The 16,709-nt window shown below is 37.0% G+C and overlaps 1 protein-coding gene across 3 annotated transcripts in view; it reads right to left on the bottom strand.

The window, feature by feature from the left end:
- Window positions 1–16,709, bottom strand: part of LOC111147780 (dopey family member 1) — a 76,581-nt gene that overhangs the window by 9,151 nt on the left and 50,721 nt on the right. For all 3 annotated transcript variants that reach the window (XM_022504003.1, XM_022504002.1, XM_022504004.1), the window contains 11 exons: window positions 15,814–15,939; window positions 11,600–11,734; window positions 9,038–9,093; window positions 7,794–7,898; window positions 5,164–5,230; window positions 4,849–4,993; window positions 4,596–4,675; window positions 3,375–3,484; window positions 2,955–3,104; window positions 2,756–2,817; window positions 814–966 (listed from right to left, as the gene is read on the bottom strand). In XM_022504003.1, coding sequence (XP_022359711.1) covers window positions 814–966; window positions 2,756–2,817; window positions 2,955–3,104; window positions 3,375–3,484; window positions 4,596–4,675; window positions 4,849–4,993; window positions 5,164–5,230; window positions 7,794–7,898; window positions 9,038–9,093; window positions 11,600–11,734; window positions 15,814–15,939 — 1,189 coding nt within the window. The remainder of the gene's footprint in view (window positions 1–813; window positions 967–2,755; window positions 2,818–2,954; window positions 3,105–3,374; window positions 3,485–4,595; window positions 4,676–4,848; window positions 4,994–5,163; window positions 5,231–7,793; window positions 7,899–9,037; window positions 9,094–11,599; window positions 11,735–15,813; window positions 15,940–16,709) is intronic.

Genomic DNA, 16,709 nt, shown 5'->3' with positions numbered 1-16,709 from the left:
CTGGTGCCGGTCCACAGAGCACACTTTTGAGTAGCACTAATTTAGTCAGCTTTAAAAATAAAATCACAGGACAAATAGTGTGCAGTGTTGTATATCTGATGCTCAGTAGAAAAGGTTAGGAAAGAAGGAGCCACTTATCTTCTGAGAGAAATGATCTCACTAAAGAGATGACAAATGACCCTTCCAGCCTAGTTCCCAATGTTGGCTTTTGAAGCTGGTGGCTGCCTAAGTGCACTGATTTGTATACGGAACAATTCTGCCCAAGGCCAAGTTCATCCCTGCAGAGTGATGATGAGCACATGGATATCCTTCAGGACACAGAGGGCCACTAACCCCATTTGGTAAAGCTTATCAAAAACTTTATGCAATCCCCCATCCAAGCGACAGCTCTCCAAATGTTACTTTTGGCCAAAATGTCTTGATCCTGCCTGTATTTTAGTTCTCCTTAAAATATACCACTTCTTATCCACAATAAGAAAATCCCACTAATATGTCTGCCTGCAGCAACGTAGTCTTATATCTCACCCTTAAACATGAATTCTTTAGGAAACCTGAATCAAACAATATAAATAGAGACCATATTTAGGCAAGTCCTCCAAATTCAGTGCTTGATTTTTTTTTTTTTTTTAAATATGCTGGTGATGGTCATTTTTGTTGATTCCGCAGAACAGATTTCCATTGCTCCAACATTCTCCGTTCACCTACACTTGGTACATTTCACCCCAACTTACAGCCTAGGGAAAGTATTCCCTAAGCAACAACAACAAAAAAACATAGTTTGGAAGACAGAGAAAATAGGTTTTCACTATTTACCTTGTATATCTGGAAGATATTTCTGGTACTGGTCGATTTCACTGCTAAAAATAGCAAATGCTAATCTTTTGAGAAGCATGGCTCTCTGCTCTAGCTCCACATCTCGGTTTGCAAAGAGATTAAGGGAACTGCTCTGAGCCACAGCTACCCGAGCTGAAAGAAGAACGCAAGTGAGAGAGGTTCTAAAACACTTGTGTGGTCATCTGAAAAAAAGATTATTCTGTTTTTTTTCAAAATGGGTAGACACCCTGTGACTTCCAAGGGTGGGAGGAGCTTGGGGTAGAGGAGTCCCGGCTCTCTGGGGCAGAAAGGCTGGCAAACAGACCCAGCATCCAGAAGCCAGGAGACCAAGGGGGAGCCACTGTGAATGTGGAGAGAAGACGATTTAGGAAATTCAGAACACCAACAACAAACACCATTTATAAAACGCTTTCAACATTTCATGCCATCTGCCTAACACCTCATTGCTTTAAAAATAGTATCTGGCCTGGCCTTTGTAACTTTTGTTCCCTGTGTGTGGAATACTTTGTCCCTAGGCTTTCCCAGGGTTGGTGTCTTCAGTTTCACCTCACACGTGAGCTCTTTAGGTATGACTTATAATCTGTTCTCTCACCCTACTTCCTTCACAACTACTGACTCCCTGAAATCACCTTATTTATTTAAGGTTAGCATAATGGCCTTGCCCATTTTTGTCTGCTGAACAGATGAATTTGAACCTTAAAACAACCCTGTGATGCTCAGAGGGGAGAAAATACGCTGCCCCTATTCCAGAAGGGAAACTACAGCTTGCGTTAAAAAATTTACACGAAATCATCAGACTCATCCAGCTTTACTGCTATTTAAGGTCGTCAGTTTAGAAACTTTAAACTTAGAAGAAAAAAAAAAAAAAAAACCCAGGGGACCTGGCTGGCTCAGTTGAAGAGCATGCAACTCCTGATCTCAGGATGGTGAGTTCAAGCCCCATGCTGGATGTGGAGATTACTTTCGATAAATAAATAAAATTAAAACAAAAGAAGAAAACTCTTCTTTCAGATGAAATACTATAGGAATCGTACTATATAAAAGCAATCAAGATAGAGTAGAAGTGGGGTAGAGAGTAATTCTGATATTCTTGGCCCTTCTCTTTCTCCCTTCAGAGGAGATAAAGAGAGCCCCAGGATTTGGAGTGACTTGTCTGACAGGCTGAATCCAACTACCAGCCTTTCCCTGCCTCCCCACCTATCAGTCTTCCGTTCATTTAATAATTTCTTATTGAGTGTTTACAATGTGCCAAGTGCTGTGCTGTGTGCTGGGGAAACAATTTAGACACAAATTAGACAAAATAGCTCTACTTACTACTTATCACCTTGTTGTCCTCTTTACATTTTTTTAAATGATTTTTTTTTTTTTTTAAGATTTTATTCATTTGACAGAGAGAGACACAGCGGGAGAGGGAACACAAGCAGGGGGAGTGGGAGAGGGAGAAGCAGGCTTCCCACTGAGCAGGGAGCCGGATGTGGGGCTCAATCCCAGGATTCTGGGATCATGACCTGAGCTGAAGACGCTTAATGACTGAACCACCCAGGCACCCCTAAAATATTTTATTTATTTATTTGAGAGAGTGAGAGAGAGAGAGAGAGAGAGAGAGAGCGAGCACGAGTGGGGGGAGGGGCAGAGGGAGAGGGAGAAGCAGATTCCCAACTGAGCAGGAAGCCGGACTCTGGACTCTGAGATCAATCTCAGGACCCTGGGATCATGACCTGAGCTGAAGTCAGACACTTAACTGACTGAGCCACCAAGGCATCCTGTCCTCTTTAAATTTTAACATTCCATCCCTATAAGATACTAAGTATAACTTGACAAAGAGCTAATTCAGTAATTCCTAGAGAAGAACAAGGTAAACATTAAGCATGGGTCATGATCAGGAAATACAATGCTTAGGTGGTCATCCCATAATACTCACTCATCAAATCTCTAAATGTTGTTTTATCATGTGTCATCAGATTGTCCATAATTGCTCTCCAACTGAAAGAAACAAGGATTATGATATGTGATTAAGATTTTTGTTGTTAGTATTAAAAATAGTGTTCTGCTTGGCAGGATAGTCGTTGATTTCAGTGAGATGCATTATCACACTGAATAAAAGCAAGACAACGACTTACTGATTAACACAAGAGGCATCCATCTGAAAGAAACTGGGATCCATAAAGAGGTCAAAGGCTTCTTTTTTCCAAGCTCTCCGTGTGTACTGATACCCGCTAAGACTGCTAAGCAGCTGGACACAGGCTCGGTAACTAGGGGCATTATGTGCACTAGGAGGAAGGAGAACCAGAACCACTTTAACCTCTACGGTCTAACTTGAATCATAGGATTCATAAATGTTCACGTTCACCTAAAACGATGATATGAAACAAAGTTGATATACGATATGAATGATAGGAAACCATAACACAATTTTTTTTAAATCATTACAATTCAAAGCAAAAATAATGTTATTTTGTGGTAATTCCAAAACGGCAACAAAGGAACACAATTTGTTTCTAGTAGGTTTTGAATTAAGAAATCTACTTTAATAACAGTACCTGTGATTTCGGAGGTAGGGCACAACATAATGCATAATATTTACAAGTAAAGGAATAACCCGTTCCTTTTCATCACTATAGAAAACCATATCCAAAAGATGAGCCAAAACCTAAAAAACAAGAAATGAAGTATAATCTAGCAGCTAAAACTGACAGCATTTGGAGGTGGGTTTCAGTCTGTAGGAATACCTAGAATACCTTAAAATTAGAAAAATCTAAAATCAGATCTCAGTAGGCCATTTTTATATGAATGGCTTCTACCACTCTTTTTTTTTTTTTTCCCCACTATAAATACACGATAGGAATATGAGCAAATTTTTACTATTTCCAACTGAGACAGGAAGTATAGAAAAAAAGAGATCAAGAACCTTCTAATGTGACAGTGAGTAAACAGTGAATTAAAGATTAGACACGCAGTATTCTCTTTCTCTGACTCAGTTAAAAGACAGCTTAAAATAAACTAACCGAATTAACTGAGCTGTTTAAGTCCCAACTCTAACAATTAATAACTCTTTGGCCTTAGTCACATTGTTCTAATCTTTGTGAGGCTTGGTACCCGCATCTGAAAGGGGAAACAAAAGTGACCCACAAGGCTATATAACAAGAAATTAAAAAAAGAGTGTGTTAGAGGATAGATAGATCTAAAAATGTTTGCTAAACTGTAAAATATTTCAGAGTGGCAAGCATCATTATAATACCTCGAAACTTTCTGATTATACTGTGATACAAAACCACTTTTCTTTTTAAAAATCATACTTAAAAAATCATGTTTAAGGGGCACCTGGGTGGCTCAGTGGGTTAAAGCCTCTGCCTTCAGCTCAGGTCATGGTCCTAGTGTCCTGGGATCGAGCCCCACATCAGGCTCTGTACTCTGCAGGGAGCCTGCTTCCACCTCTCTCTATCTGTCTGCTTCTCTGCCTACTTGTGATCTCTGTCTGTCAAATAAATAAATAAAATCTTTAAAAAAAAAAAAAAAAAAATCATGTTTAAGAAATAGTGTATGGGGAAAAAAGCAGTATCTAAAGCTATCACTAATACTTAAAATAAATAGTCTTAATACAAAGTCAAAGCTTTATTTATTCTATATCGTGATCTATATAGTGATCTCTAGAAGTACAAAATGGTTTTTCAAATTAAAAACTCCTCTGTAAGAACTACCTGCTCACACCAAATTGTGACATTGTTTACTTGGAAGTTCATGTAGAAAAACTTGGTATTTACCTCAGAAAGTAAGGTCAATGCGTGGACACTATATACAGAAGGAGTTATGTTCGAGGTTTCCATTGCAGGTGATAACATATCTAAATAGGAGAGAAGACAGGTAAAGATACAGTTAGGCCTTTTCCCAGTGGAAAATAGCTACCTGCTAACATGAGAAAAGGGAGGATTTTTACGGTGCTTACAGTGCTAGTTGCAATGATTTCATAGTAAACAGGAGCCTACAAATAGAAACCTCAATGTTTGAGATCAATACCTTCAACATCAGATTCCAAATTGGTTCCATCCACCATTATTTTGGGAGAAGGCTTAACTTCAAGATTTCGTCGCAGCCATGTTGTCTGTTCCAAAGAAGAACCAGCAATGGCACCGATTGCATCCACTATTTTATGAGTCACATCCTAAAGAAACAAGGGGAAAAAAATCAGTCTGTGTGTATGTGTGCATGTGCACGGGTGCACGCACACACACGTGCATAACTTCAGAGATGATCTTATCTGACCTTATCTTTTTGGAGTTGAGGGCACTGAGACAGAGTTTTGGCAACAGTCCTCAATTCAGAATGCCTTACCTGAAGGTCTCTTTGGTCTTTTTTATTTTCCAAACTAGGGTTTTTCATAATAAACTCATTCAGAACCCTAAAAGGGCCAAAGAAAACAAAACAAAACAGGATATATCAGTATAAAGGAAATGATGCAATCTGATTTCTCCCAGTGACCAAGAGGCTTTGTGGCCTTAAATTCTATCTATGTGTTTAATGAAAGTATGAGTATCCTAGGACTCTGTTGAAAGGAATAAACATATGCACAAAAATACATATACAAGGAAGTTCATGACAGCATTACTTGTAAAAGCACCAAATTGGAAAGAACCCCAAAGTGCAGCAACAACAGAGAATTTGTAGCATATTCATATAGTGAAATACTGAAAGCAATGAAAATAAATGAAGCTTAATAAATTATAGCTATGTGAAATTACACGGATGAATCGTAAAAACTTATGTTGTATGAAAGAGGCAGACACAAAATAAAATATTTTTATATACTTTCAGTTTAAAAAAAGGGCAAAATTTATCTGTGCTGTTAGATAATGGTTATCTTTTGGGAGAAGGGAAAGGACAGTAATTGGGAAGGGACCTGAGGCGACATATGGTGTTTTATTTCTGAATTTAGACTTGATTATATAGTTAATGTGTTCACTCTAACTTGTGGGGTAGTGTACTCATTATTTGTATATTTTTCTGTTTGTTTTATATATCAACAAAAAAGTAAAACAAACAAACAAAAAAACCTATGAAAACCAGCAATTTTAAACTGTAACAGAAATGGCTTCTTACCCTTTATGTGTATGATAGATTAAAAATACTTCATGAGTGAAAAAAAACTTCAACTTCTATTGATTGCTAAAATTCCACTCAATATTTACTCTGACAGTTATCCTTTATTAAGATTAATTATATGCATAATTATTTCCAAACTAACATGTGAGGTTATATTGAAAAGCAACTTTCACATCAATTTCTATTTTAAGAATTTTTAGAACATCAGTGGAATGGCAGGTAATAAACACACAACCAGAAATTTAAAAAGGGAATTAAGTTCCTAGTCTGAGATGTCCTAAATTTTTTCAAACTTTTAAACTTTTTACCTAAACAATCTGAGTATACACACTTGAGAAGGAGGTAGGATCCTTTATTTTCTGAGAAACGAGAAAGGATGAAAAAGCAGATGAGGAGACCGTCTCCTATGTGGAAGCTACAGGTCACAATAAATAGCTTTAATTTCTAATGAAATTAGGCAGCAGAGTTATTTGCTGATAACTCAAGGAACTGTACATATATTCCCTCTTTGAGCCTTAAAACAACTTAGATAGGTAGGAAACTTAGGTAGGTAGGGCAGGTGCCATTATTTTTGCTCGACAGATGGGAAAATAGCCTTAGAGATATTTACTGAGGTACAAGGTCACAGGGATGAGGGCTGGAACTAGAGATTAGAAAAGAATTAGAAACCTTCAAGAGTATGTTGTCTGATTTCTGGGATTTACATTGGTCTTCTCAATCATTAAAACTCATACACACCAGTTATCTTAACTTTTGATCCAGGAATTGCAGACATTGAGTCTGCTGCTCTTTTCATTACATCTTCAAGTCTAGAACTCCTTCAGCTCTTTGATTTAGATAATTTTCAAAACAGTGTGAGGGGCTGGGAATCATCACGATCCCTAGATTCTTGGGCAGGGTCTCTGGCTCACTTTGGCTGGGCTGGGATCTCAGTGTTAGTCAGCCACCTCAGCCTGACCCGCTCTCACTAAGCTCTTACTACGATTCTTCTACCTCCTCTCTGCTTCCTGGTGCAAGACTACATTTACCAGAAAACTTGAGGCCATCTCACTGAAGAAGCTTCACATTCCTTCTCCACTTCAAAATTGGTTGCCAAACCAGAACTGCTAGCTCCCATAAGGAAAATATTAAGGGTTAAATCTAAGTCTGGGTATACAGGATCACATATCTACACATATAAAATCCCCATCAGAACTACAGAAATCAACCAAAAGGTCAAAGTTCTTTGCATTTGGTTGAATTTATATCCATTCAACATGAGAACACATTGACTGTCACTGGCCATTAAAGACCTCATTGGACTGTCTGAGGTAATGTAAAAAGGTGGTGGAAATTTTACTCTAGTTTCTTTCCATCCACCATTATATCTTAAGCAGTCCTTTTCAATCTTTAGTGTATTTTCACTCAAATCACTTGGGGATCTTCTAGAAAGCAGATTCTAATTGGGTGGTCTGGGGTAAAGCCTGTTTATGTTCAGGGCCCTGAACTCAAATGACTCTCCTCTATGAAGTTCCCCATCAGCCATCCTACTCATTTCTAAAGTAACTACTATGACAATTGTATGTTAGTACAATTTGCATTTAGTACATTTACATTTTGTATAAACACACATTATTTCCTCCCTACATCCCCCCACCCCTTTTTTTTCCAGGCCTCATACAATACATCTAGTTCTATACCTTGAGAATTCCATGAGAAGACAGAGAGATCATGTGGTTATCCAAAATAACATATGATAATATGTTAATTTATTAATAATAATACTAATTAATAACAATAAACAAATAATCTATTATTCAGTGATTAGGACAGTAAACATTATTCTTTTCTTCAAAATAGTACTTTTAAGTGAAATTGCTTACCCAAGTATAAGAAACTGTCCTGGGGCTGGAAGACTCAGTTGTATAGAGTCTTTCAGAAGTATCAACAGTGATGCCCAGCTATCCACTAAATTGGGCACTGGAATTCTGCAAGATAAATATAGTTGTGTTTATATAGACAGAGGCACAGTAAACTTTAAATTTTCTTTATCTTTTCCCACAGCCTTTAACACATATTTCTACTAGCTTCTCTGAAACATTCCCTAAATTTGTAGACAACGATAGAACAAAACTCCTAAAAGCTCTCTGTTTTCTATTAATATTATATAAAAAGAAACCCAATGTATTTAGAATATCCAATGTGACTTATTAGTATAGAAATTTTGCTAGAGAAATCCCAGTTTAATTCACATGGACTCCAAGAGGTAAAATACAATTGCAGTAAGTCTCAGTTTAATTACGGATACCATAGTCACTTGCTCTCAGTCCTATTCTACTAGTATTAACTCTATTTCCTTCACCTATGAGTCTTTAACTCATCAAAGGGAGAGTTATCAATCTGTCCTAAACACTGGTCTCACATCTAGAGAAATTAAGATGATCTCTGTTTCAGTCTGGCCTTCACCCTAACACCCCTGTGTATCTAAGTTCAGACATTAAGTAGTCCTACTCCCAATGCTCTAAATCCCAAAATCAGTATAAAATCAGTATAAATAGGCTACCTAACCTAACTTTATAAAGGTTAGTTAAAGATCACAAATTGATGCCTCATTTGGTGATTAAAATGCAACGGCCCTATAAGGGAGGATTAAGATTCCAGTCTTTAGTAAGACCCAACTGAGGGGTCAGCTAAACACAAAACTGGAATACCAGAATTAAGTGGCTGTTTCATCATCATTTCTAACATTAAAAAAAAAAGCAGATTAGATAACCACATGTTCACCTATATGAAAATAATATCGGATTTGGTAGCAACAGGCATGGTTTCTAGAGCTGGATTCAGCATTTCATTTATATTTAAATGATTTTCTTACAATTCATTGTTTCAGTAGCCACTTAATCTCCAATACACTTAGGTCTTTAGGTTTGCAGGATCTGCGTGGCTCATTCATTAACATACCCATTGACTATATAAATACATCCACAGACAATGTTTCTAGCGTTTGTTCTTCTAGTTTTAAAAGGAAAAATTAGCAACTTCTTGAAAGGATTCAGGTGCTTTTTTCCACTATTCCCTTTTACACATGGCTAATGTAGTAAGGAGAGATCTACATCAGTTATCTTACCTTTGAATATAAGCATAGAAAAACTGAAGCATGCAGACTTCCAAAGAAAGATGTTTCTATAAACAAACAAACAAACAAAAAAATCAATTTTACACTGAAGAAAAACGCTGCCTTTGCTTTTTTATCATTGCAACACCTCTGTACTTTAATGTCAATTTTTAATATAGAACACTAAAAGGAAACAAAAACACTAATTTATCATAAAAAATAAAGCCACTCAAATGCTTTCTTTTAGTAGAAAAAAACTCAACCTGGGAGCTGTTTAAAAATTTGAAAATGGATAGAAGAAATCAAAAGGTTCTCAATCCCCACCCACAACACATCAAAAATTGATACTCCAGCCAATATTTTTTTTTTTTTAAAGATTTTATTTATTTGACAGAGATCACAATTAGGCAGAGAGAGGGGAGGAAGCAGGCTCCCTGCTGAGCAGAGAGCCCACACCTGGCTCGATCCCAGGACCCTGGGATCATGACCTGAGCTGAAGGCTGAGGCTTTAACCCACTGAGCCACCCAGGCGCCCCATTCAGCCATTATTTTTAATTTTTATTTATTTATTTATTTTTAAGATTTTATTTATTTGACAGAGAGAGATCACAAGTATGCAGAGAGGCAGGCAGAGAGAGAGGAAAGGAAGCAGGCTCCCTGCTGAGCAGAGAGCCCGATGCGGGACTCGATCCCAGGACCCTGAGATCATGCCCTGAGCCGAAAGGCAGAGGCTTAACCCACTGAGCCACCCAGGCGCCCCCAGCCATTATTTTTAAATGATCCATTTACTCTGCAAGCATCGACATCAGTTTATTTTAATCAGCTTATACTTGGTTGGTGCTAGCAGAATTGGGTTGAAGATTTTTACGAAATTTGAATTTAAAACTGTTTTACTATAAATTTCTGTGAAATTAGTGTAGTCTGTTCAAACTTGAGACCCAACTTCTAATAGTCTCCTAAAGTAGTCTTTAACTAGCAATAGTGCCAAATATAACATATAATAAAAACGAAAACAGTTGCCGTAGAAATCAGTAACAGGCAAGGAAATGATACTGATGTCCACTGACATTTACCAATTTGTTCCTTTTTAGTACCAACGGTTCCCTTGAAGGTTCCCCCTTATCACACACAGAGAAAAATGCAGTATCTAATGGATTCAGAATTTAGATGCAGAGCAAGGAGGCAGCCTTTGGAGGGCATGGTGGTGGAATCTTCTCTTATTTTCATATCCTTCATGTCTAGTCCAATGTCTGGCACAAGCAGACGCTCAAAATATTATGCTGAATTGAGCTTTTACATGCAAATTTAAAATCCTATTGCAAATGCTCCAGGGGTGATGTTAGAATAGTTAGCATGTTAGAAGTTAATATGAGTATTAGCTATTCACACATACAAGTATACTCTTCCCATTGGCAATTCAAGAAAAAGATAAAATTTTAAAAAAATTGTTATTTTCGGATTTGTGTAACAATTCTGTTTAGGATATGATTAGGTTTATTTTGGCTAGGCTAAAACTCTAATGTTTGCAGGTTGTAAATATTTTCTCAGAAAATATGATCTCAGTATTCCTGGAACAAAGAGCAAAAGAAAGGAGAGAAGTCCCTAATTTTACTGATTTGCAGACATTTACATCTGCCTAATTAGAGACAATGTGCTGTGAGTGCAGACTCTATTATTCATTTTCTGTAGCCCTTGCAAAGCTAGGTTTGTACGTGGTCAAAAAATGACTCTGACTAGAACTAAGGTTATGGCAAAACATTTGATACTCATTCCAAAGAGAAAGCAATGAAGAAGCTATTAAAAAAAAAAAGTAATAAGGCAACAATTGAGGTCAGCTGACCTTGGGATCTGGCTTATGTGTTCCTCCTTAAATGGCCAAAAAACTCACCTAAGAATTCAGTCACACAAGTCTGAATTGCCTTAGAGGTTCACGTAAGAGATCTAACCAGTGAACGGCTCTTCACCAGCTACAGGGATGATGACAACAGCAGTCCCTGCAGGTGCTGATAAACTTTTTTCTTTTTTTTTTAAAGATTTTATTTATTGGGGCACCTGGGTGGCTCAGTGGGTTAAAGCCTCTGCCTTCGGCTCAGGTCATGATCCCAGGGTCCTGGGATGGAGCCCCGCATCGGGCTCTCTGCTCAGCGGGGAGCCTGCTTCCTCCTCTCTCTCTCCGCCTGCCTCTCTGCCTACTTGTAATTTCTGTCTGTCAAATAAATAAAAATCTTTAAAAAAAAAAAAGATTTTATTTATTGATTTGACAGACAGAGATCACAAGTAGGCAGAGAGGTAGGTGGAGAGAGTGGGGGAAGCAGGCTCCATGTCGAGCAGAGAGCCCGATGCGGGGCTCGATCCCAGGACCCTGAGACCATGACCTGAGCCGAAGGCAGCGGCTTAACCCACTGAGTCACCCAGGTGCCCCTGACAAATGTTTTGATTACAGTAGTATGAGGTCAACATGATTTCCTCTCCCCAATCTGTGAAAGGACATTACTGCACAAAAAAGATACCTTACCTACCAGCATAATTTCTGAAACAGAATTGTCAATAAAGGCAAAGAAAAGCTCTTCTTACCTTGTCCTTGGCTATGGCCGGGGGCTGCTTTAAAACTTCTTTCACAGTCTGCATAACGGTTTCTGCTCTCATGACACTGATGGAGCGAACCAGTTCTACTAGTAAAAGCTGTTCTTCACTGGCTGCAGGAATAACCTGGATAAACACATCATTGTATTTCTGTATGTAGGGGGGTACATAAGTCTTTTAACAGAAGTCACAGAATTAAGAGACTATGTCATGGGCTCTTTTTATTTTATTTATTTATTTATTTATTTATTTTTTTAGATTTTTATTTATTTATTTATTTGACAGAGAGATCACAAGCAGGCAGAGAGGCAGGCAGAGAGAGAGGAGGAAGCAGGCTCTCCTAGAGAGCAGAGAGCCGGATGCGGGGCTCAATCCCAGGACTCTGAGATCATGACCTGAGCCGAAGGCAGCGGCTTAACCCACTGAGCCATCCAGGCGCCCCCATGGGCTCTTTTTAATATAAAAGACTTTGCAAGTCTCTTGACTATCTTAGGTAAAAATGAATAAATAAGTAAGTAAATATATATATATATATATATATATATATATATATATATATATATATATATTTACCAATACAATGCATATACAACATTTCAAAAAATCAAATAGGGTAATAATAAGCCTTACAAGAAAAGACAGCAGTGTCCTATCTTCTATCTCATATCCCAAAGCAACCCTGCTCAACTCTTAGCTCTCTTCTATTATTTGAGTAATATACACAGCTATTTTTTCCTATTTCATGACTTTTTTTTAAAGATTTTATTTATTTATTTGATAGACAGAGATCACAAGTAGGCAGAGAGGCAGGCAGAGAGAGAGGAGGAAGCAGTCTCCCTGCTGAGCAGAGAGCCCCATGTGGGGCTCGATCCCAGGACCTTGAGATCATGACCTGAGCTGAAGGCAGAGGCTTTAACCCACTGAGCCACCCAGGAACCCCTCATGACTTTTTTTTAAAATTTCCTACTGACTTCCCACCTCAGAAGACAAAAATTTAGCTCCCTTACACTTTTTCCCTAACCTCACAACATAGATATAATTTTACTTAAATCAATATCTAATATTCGTATAACTATTTACGGTTGTACTGTGTATTATACTGTCATTACATTTCTTTTACGTTTTGTTTTTCCGAGTTAATACATAGCTTTATGTATTTTTCCATCTCTATCACAAATTCATCCCCAAATACTCTAACTGCAAACCTCTCAATACATATTCAAATATATTAGGTAATTAATCTTCTACCTTTTCCTTCTGCCTTTTTATTTTTTTTTCCCTTGAGACATCTGTTAGAGGTCTTTCTGCTCTACCCTGGGCTTACTAAAAAGTAACATCTTGATATCTTTTCTTTGACCATCAGCCTAGAGATTCCCGTTCCTTGTCTTCTGTGTCCAAACCCCTAATCTTTGGATCCCATGTCTTCTTCCTTCTTAGTTTATTCCTCCTCTAATGGAGGTGCATCTTCCAATGGCTGAGAAAGGGTGAACTGATGGTAATGCCTTTTTAAAAATTAGATATTGCATGGTTCAAAACGCCTTGAGTGATGGTTTGACTGGATATAGCATTACAGATTGAAACTTATTTTCTCATCACAATTTCTAGCACTGCTTTCAGTAAGTCTTATCATTATTCCACTGAATAGGAACAGTGTTTTCTCTCAGGAAGATTTTCAGATCTTTGATCTCCAGCATTCTGAAATGCATGCTGATATTTGTGTAGCTCTCTTTTCATAGTGTCTGTGGAAACTCATTTCCTTCATTTCTGGAGAATTTTCTTGTACTATTTCATTAATATTTTTTCCCTTCATTTCTTCTGTTCTTTCTTTCTACAAAACAGATATTGACCCTCCAGTATTGCTCTCCTAATTTTCTGATCTCCTTTCCCCTACTTCTCATATCTCTAAGTTTTTATTTCTGGTATTCATCTACTTTCTCTTCTGACATTTGTACTGATTTAGTTTGGTTTCTGCTATAAAAAATTTTATATCCAAGAAAAATTTTAATTTTTGCTAAGGTCTTTCTTAGAATCTTCTTACATCATGGATGCAATACAGCTTCACCTCTTGGAAATGCATTACTATTATTACTTACATATTATTCTGTTACCTGCATTGTTTCTTTTGACTTTATCTAGTTGGTTTGGTCACTGTCAATCAATAGTAGAGGCTTTCTTCATGTGGCTGGTAATCCTTGGCTTTTTATTCATATTTAAATGTTAGGAATAATAATATGGCTAATATTTACAGGGTGTTTATTAAGTGCCAGGTGTTGCTCTAAGTGCCACGTAATCTATATTCTTCTAATTTTCACAACCCCAGGAAGTAGTATTTCTACCCTACGGTCATAGAGTTAGTCAGTAAAGTAATGATTTGAAACCCAGGAAGCTGGTTTCAAAGTCTGTGCTTTTAACAACTCTGCTATTAATTGCCTTTGGAAAATTAAAAAGTGATGAGAAGTCAAGCATTTATCTGCAAGACTGGTGGGTAGGGAGGCCTTCCTGTATCGTGACTGCAGCCTAGTGTTTTGTTAGCAGCCTCAAAAACTTTAGTAGCTATAGGTCTTTTTTTCTTGATCAGGTCATTTTCCCAGAAGCCAATCCTCAAAATTCCTACCTAAGGGCCATACTGCTTCCAGCTACCTCAGTGAGGGGAGGCTAGTGACCATTTTCTGTGTGTAAGAATTTTTTGCGAATGCTCCACTTTTTATCATGAGGTCTAAAGTCTACCTATGTGAATCTTATGCCCTTGGGTTAAGAGTCTTTCTTGACCAACTCTTTACAGAGCAAACTTGACTCCAGTCTCCTGCTTGGGTAGTGGAAGAGTAAGTGGTTGCTTGAGCTGGGAGAAAGGGACCTAGACGTGGTCCAGCTGCTCCTTATACAAATTTTCAATCAATCCTCCAGATTTCAGCCCCATCCCAACACTGCCTTTAGAGGCACCTGACATTTCGACTTCCAGAGACCATCTGTAGTTATACAGTGACAACTGCTTGCTTTCTTGCAGCAATTTTGTTATCAATTTTCTCTACTAAATCAGTTACCACACAGACCTGTATTTTTTTTCATCTTGTGAAATTCTGCTGACACTTCTTATTGTTCTGTGGTCAACTATCTCGATTTTTTTGTCATTGTGAGTTTATGCATTTTTAAATTCTTTTATTCTCAATTTTGAAAGAAGAGCAGAGAAAAATGCATGTGTTCAACATGCCTTGTTAATAACAAACCACAGGTCCTTGACTGATTTTATATAGTTCAGGATTTCACTTCTGTCTAATGTAGTATCTGCTACTGAATTCTCCCACGCAAAAAAATGTCTTAGGTAGGAATGTTTATTTTTATTCCTTTTGAAATTCCAACATATATGAAATGTGAAATCAGCACAAAAATAACAGACCAGAAACCTTAACTAGACAAAGGATATATCTTATGCAAATGTTAATTATTTAATAGCCTTAATATTCTAATGAGTCACTCTTTATTTCCAATACAGAACATTTTTGAGCTTTCAAATTCACAATGCAGCAAAAATTTCACATAGATAATCCTCTTAAGCCAATGTATGGATTGCATTTAGAAACTACTTAAGCTATCATGTCTTAATGAAAATCTAGTCAAGGGGCACCTGGGTAGCTCAGTGGGTTAAAGCCTCTGCCTTCGGCTCAGGTCATGATCTCAGGGTCCTGGATCGAGCCCTGCATCAGGCTCTCTGCTCCATGGGGAGCCTGTTTCCCCCCTTCTCTCTCTCTGCCTGCCTCTCTGCCTACTTGTGATCTATGTCTGTCAAATAAATAAATAAAATCTTAAAAAAAAAAAAAAGAAAAGAAAATCTAGTCAAGATGAAAACTCTCCATATCCTTGCTTTGTGCCCTGAATAACATTAAAAAAAAAATACTCTGTACCATGTTACTTTCCTACTTCAAATATTATCATACTAATTTCTTTTCTTTCTTCTTTTTTTTTTTTTTTGCATAAAATGATGCTTTTCATGCTTATTTAAGACATTTGGGCAATAAATAAACCATTACCTAAGTTTTACATTATCTAAGTTTTACACATTTTCCATCCACCTGCAGAAAAACTATTGCTTTTCTATTTCCCATCCCATTCCAGCCCCACTATAACTAACAGAGAGTTGAAAATTCGCATGTACTCATCAAATGCTTATCAAATGAAACAACAGAAGTACCAAATGGTTAAACATATACCTTGGTCCTGGTGCTGGTTTTGTTCTGTCTTCTTTCATTCCATACAAATGCAATAGCAGCCATAAAGTGAACACCATGATTCATTGAAATGGGGCCCAATAATTCAAGGATCTGTTGTCTCAAGTTCTAAAACAATTTAAATAAACCACAAGTGATAAAAATTATGAAACATTAATAAATAGACTGTACTTTTGTTTTTTGGGTTTTTTTGGAAATACTATATAGTGCTTTCATGTTTTGCCACCTAAGTAACAGTAGAAGAAATGTTAAGGGAGGCAATCACGGTTATTTTAACTGGGAAAGAAAAAAAAACCCTATAAAACAACAACTGTCAATCAGCCAAATGCAAGATTCTGTATAACATAACAGGAAAACACATATATGAAGTCCAATTACATTAGTAGATTCCTTTAAAAAGGAATATTATACAAAGGAAAAGCACAGTTTAATCTAAACATAAGTACTTAAATAAAATTTTGGAAATTTCCAACCTTCCTCTTACCCCAATTTCAGTTGTGCTCCCATTACTCCCAGATCTAGGGAGTCAGGTCTAAGAGTAAGATTAAGGTAACTGAGGGGCTATCAATTCAACAACTTGATGTTGTATAACATGCTTTCAGATAGAATTTTCCTCTAAGTATAAAGTAGAAAATTTGGAAGATGCCAGAGTGTAAGAAAAAAATGTAAACACTCAACCATTAGTCACATTATACCAAGATAATCACTATTAACCACATTAATTTCTTTTTCTGAATATAATTTTTTATAGAATTATAAATACATAATTGTTCAATTATGTAATGTCCTTGATTCACTAAAGTTTTACACATTTTCCATCCACTAAGATTTCTTCAAAACCATTATTAGTAGCTATGTAATATAACATTAAAAGTATA

Source organism: Enhydra lutris, unplaced genomic scaffold (assembly GCF_002288905.1).
Source record: "Enhydra lutris kenyoni isolate GAN:26980312 unplaced genomic scaffold, ASM228890v2 scaffoldscaffold17, whole genome shotgun sequence".
Lineage (NCBI taxonomy): Eukaryota > Metazoa > Chordata > Mammalia > Carnivora > Mustelidae > Enhydra > Enhydra lutris.
Note: the sequence above shows the minus strand (reverse complement) of the source record. Positions and strands in the feature narration are given on the sequence as shown.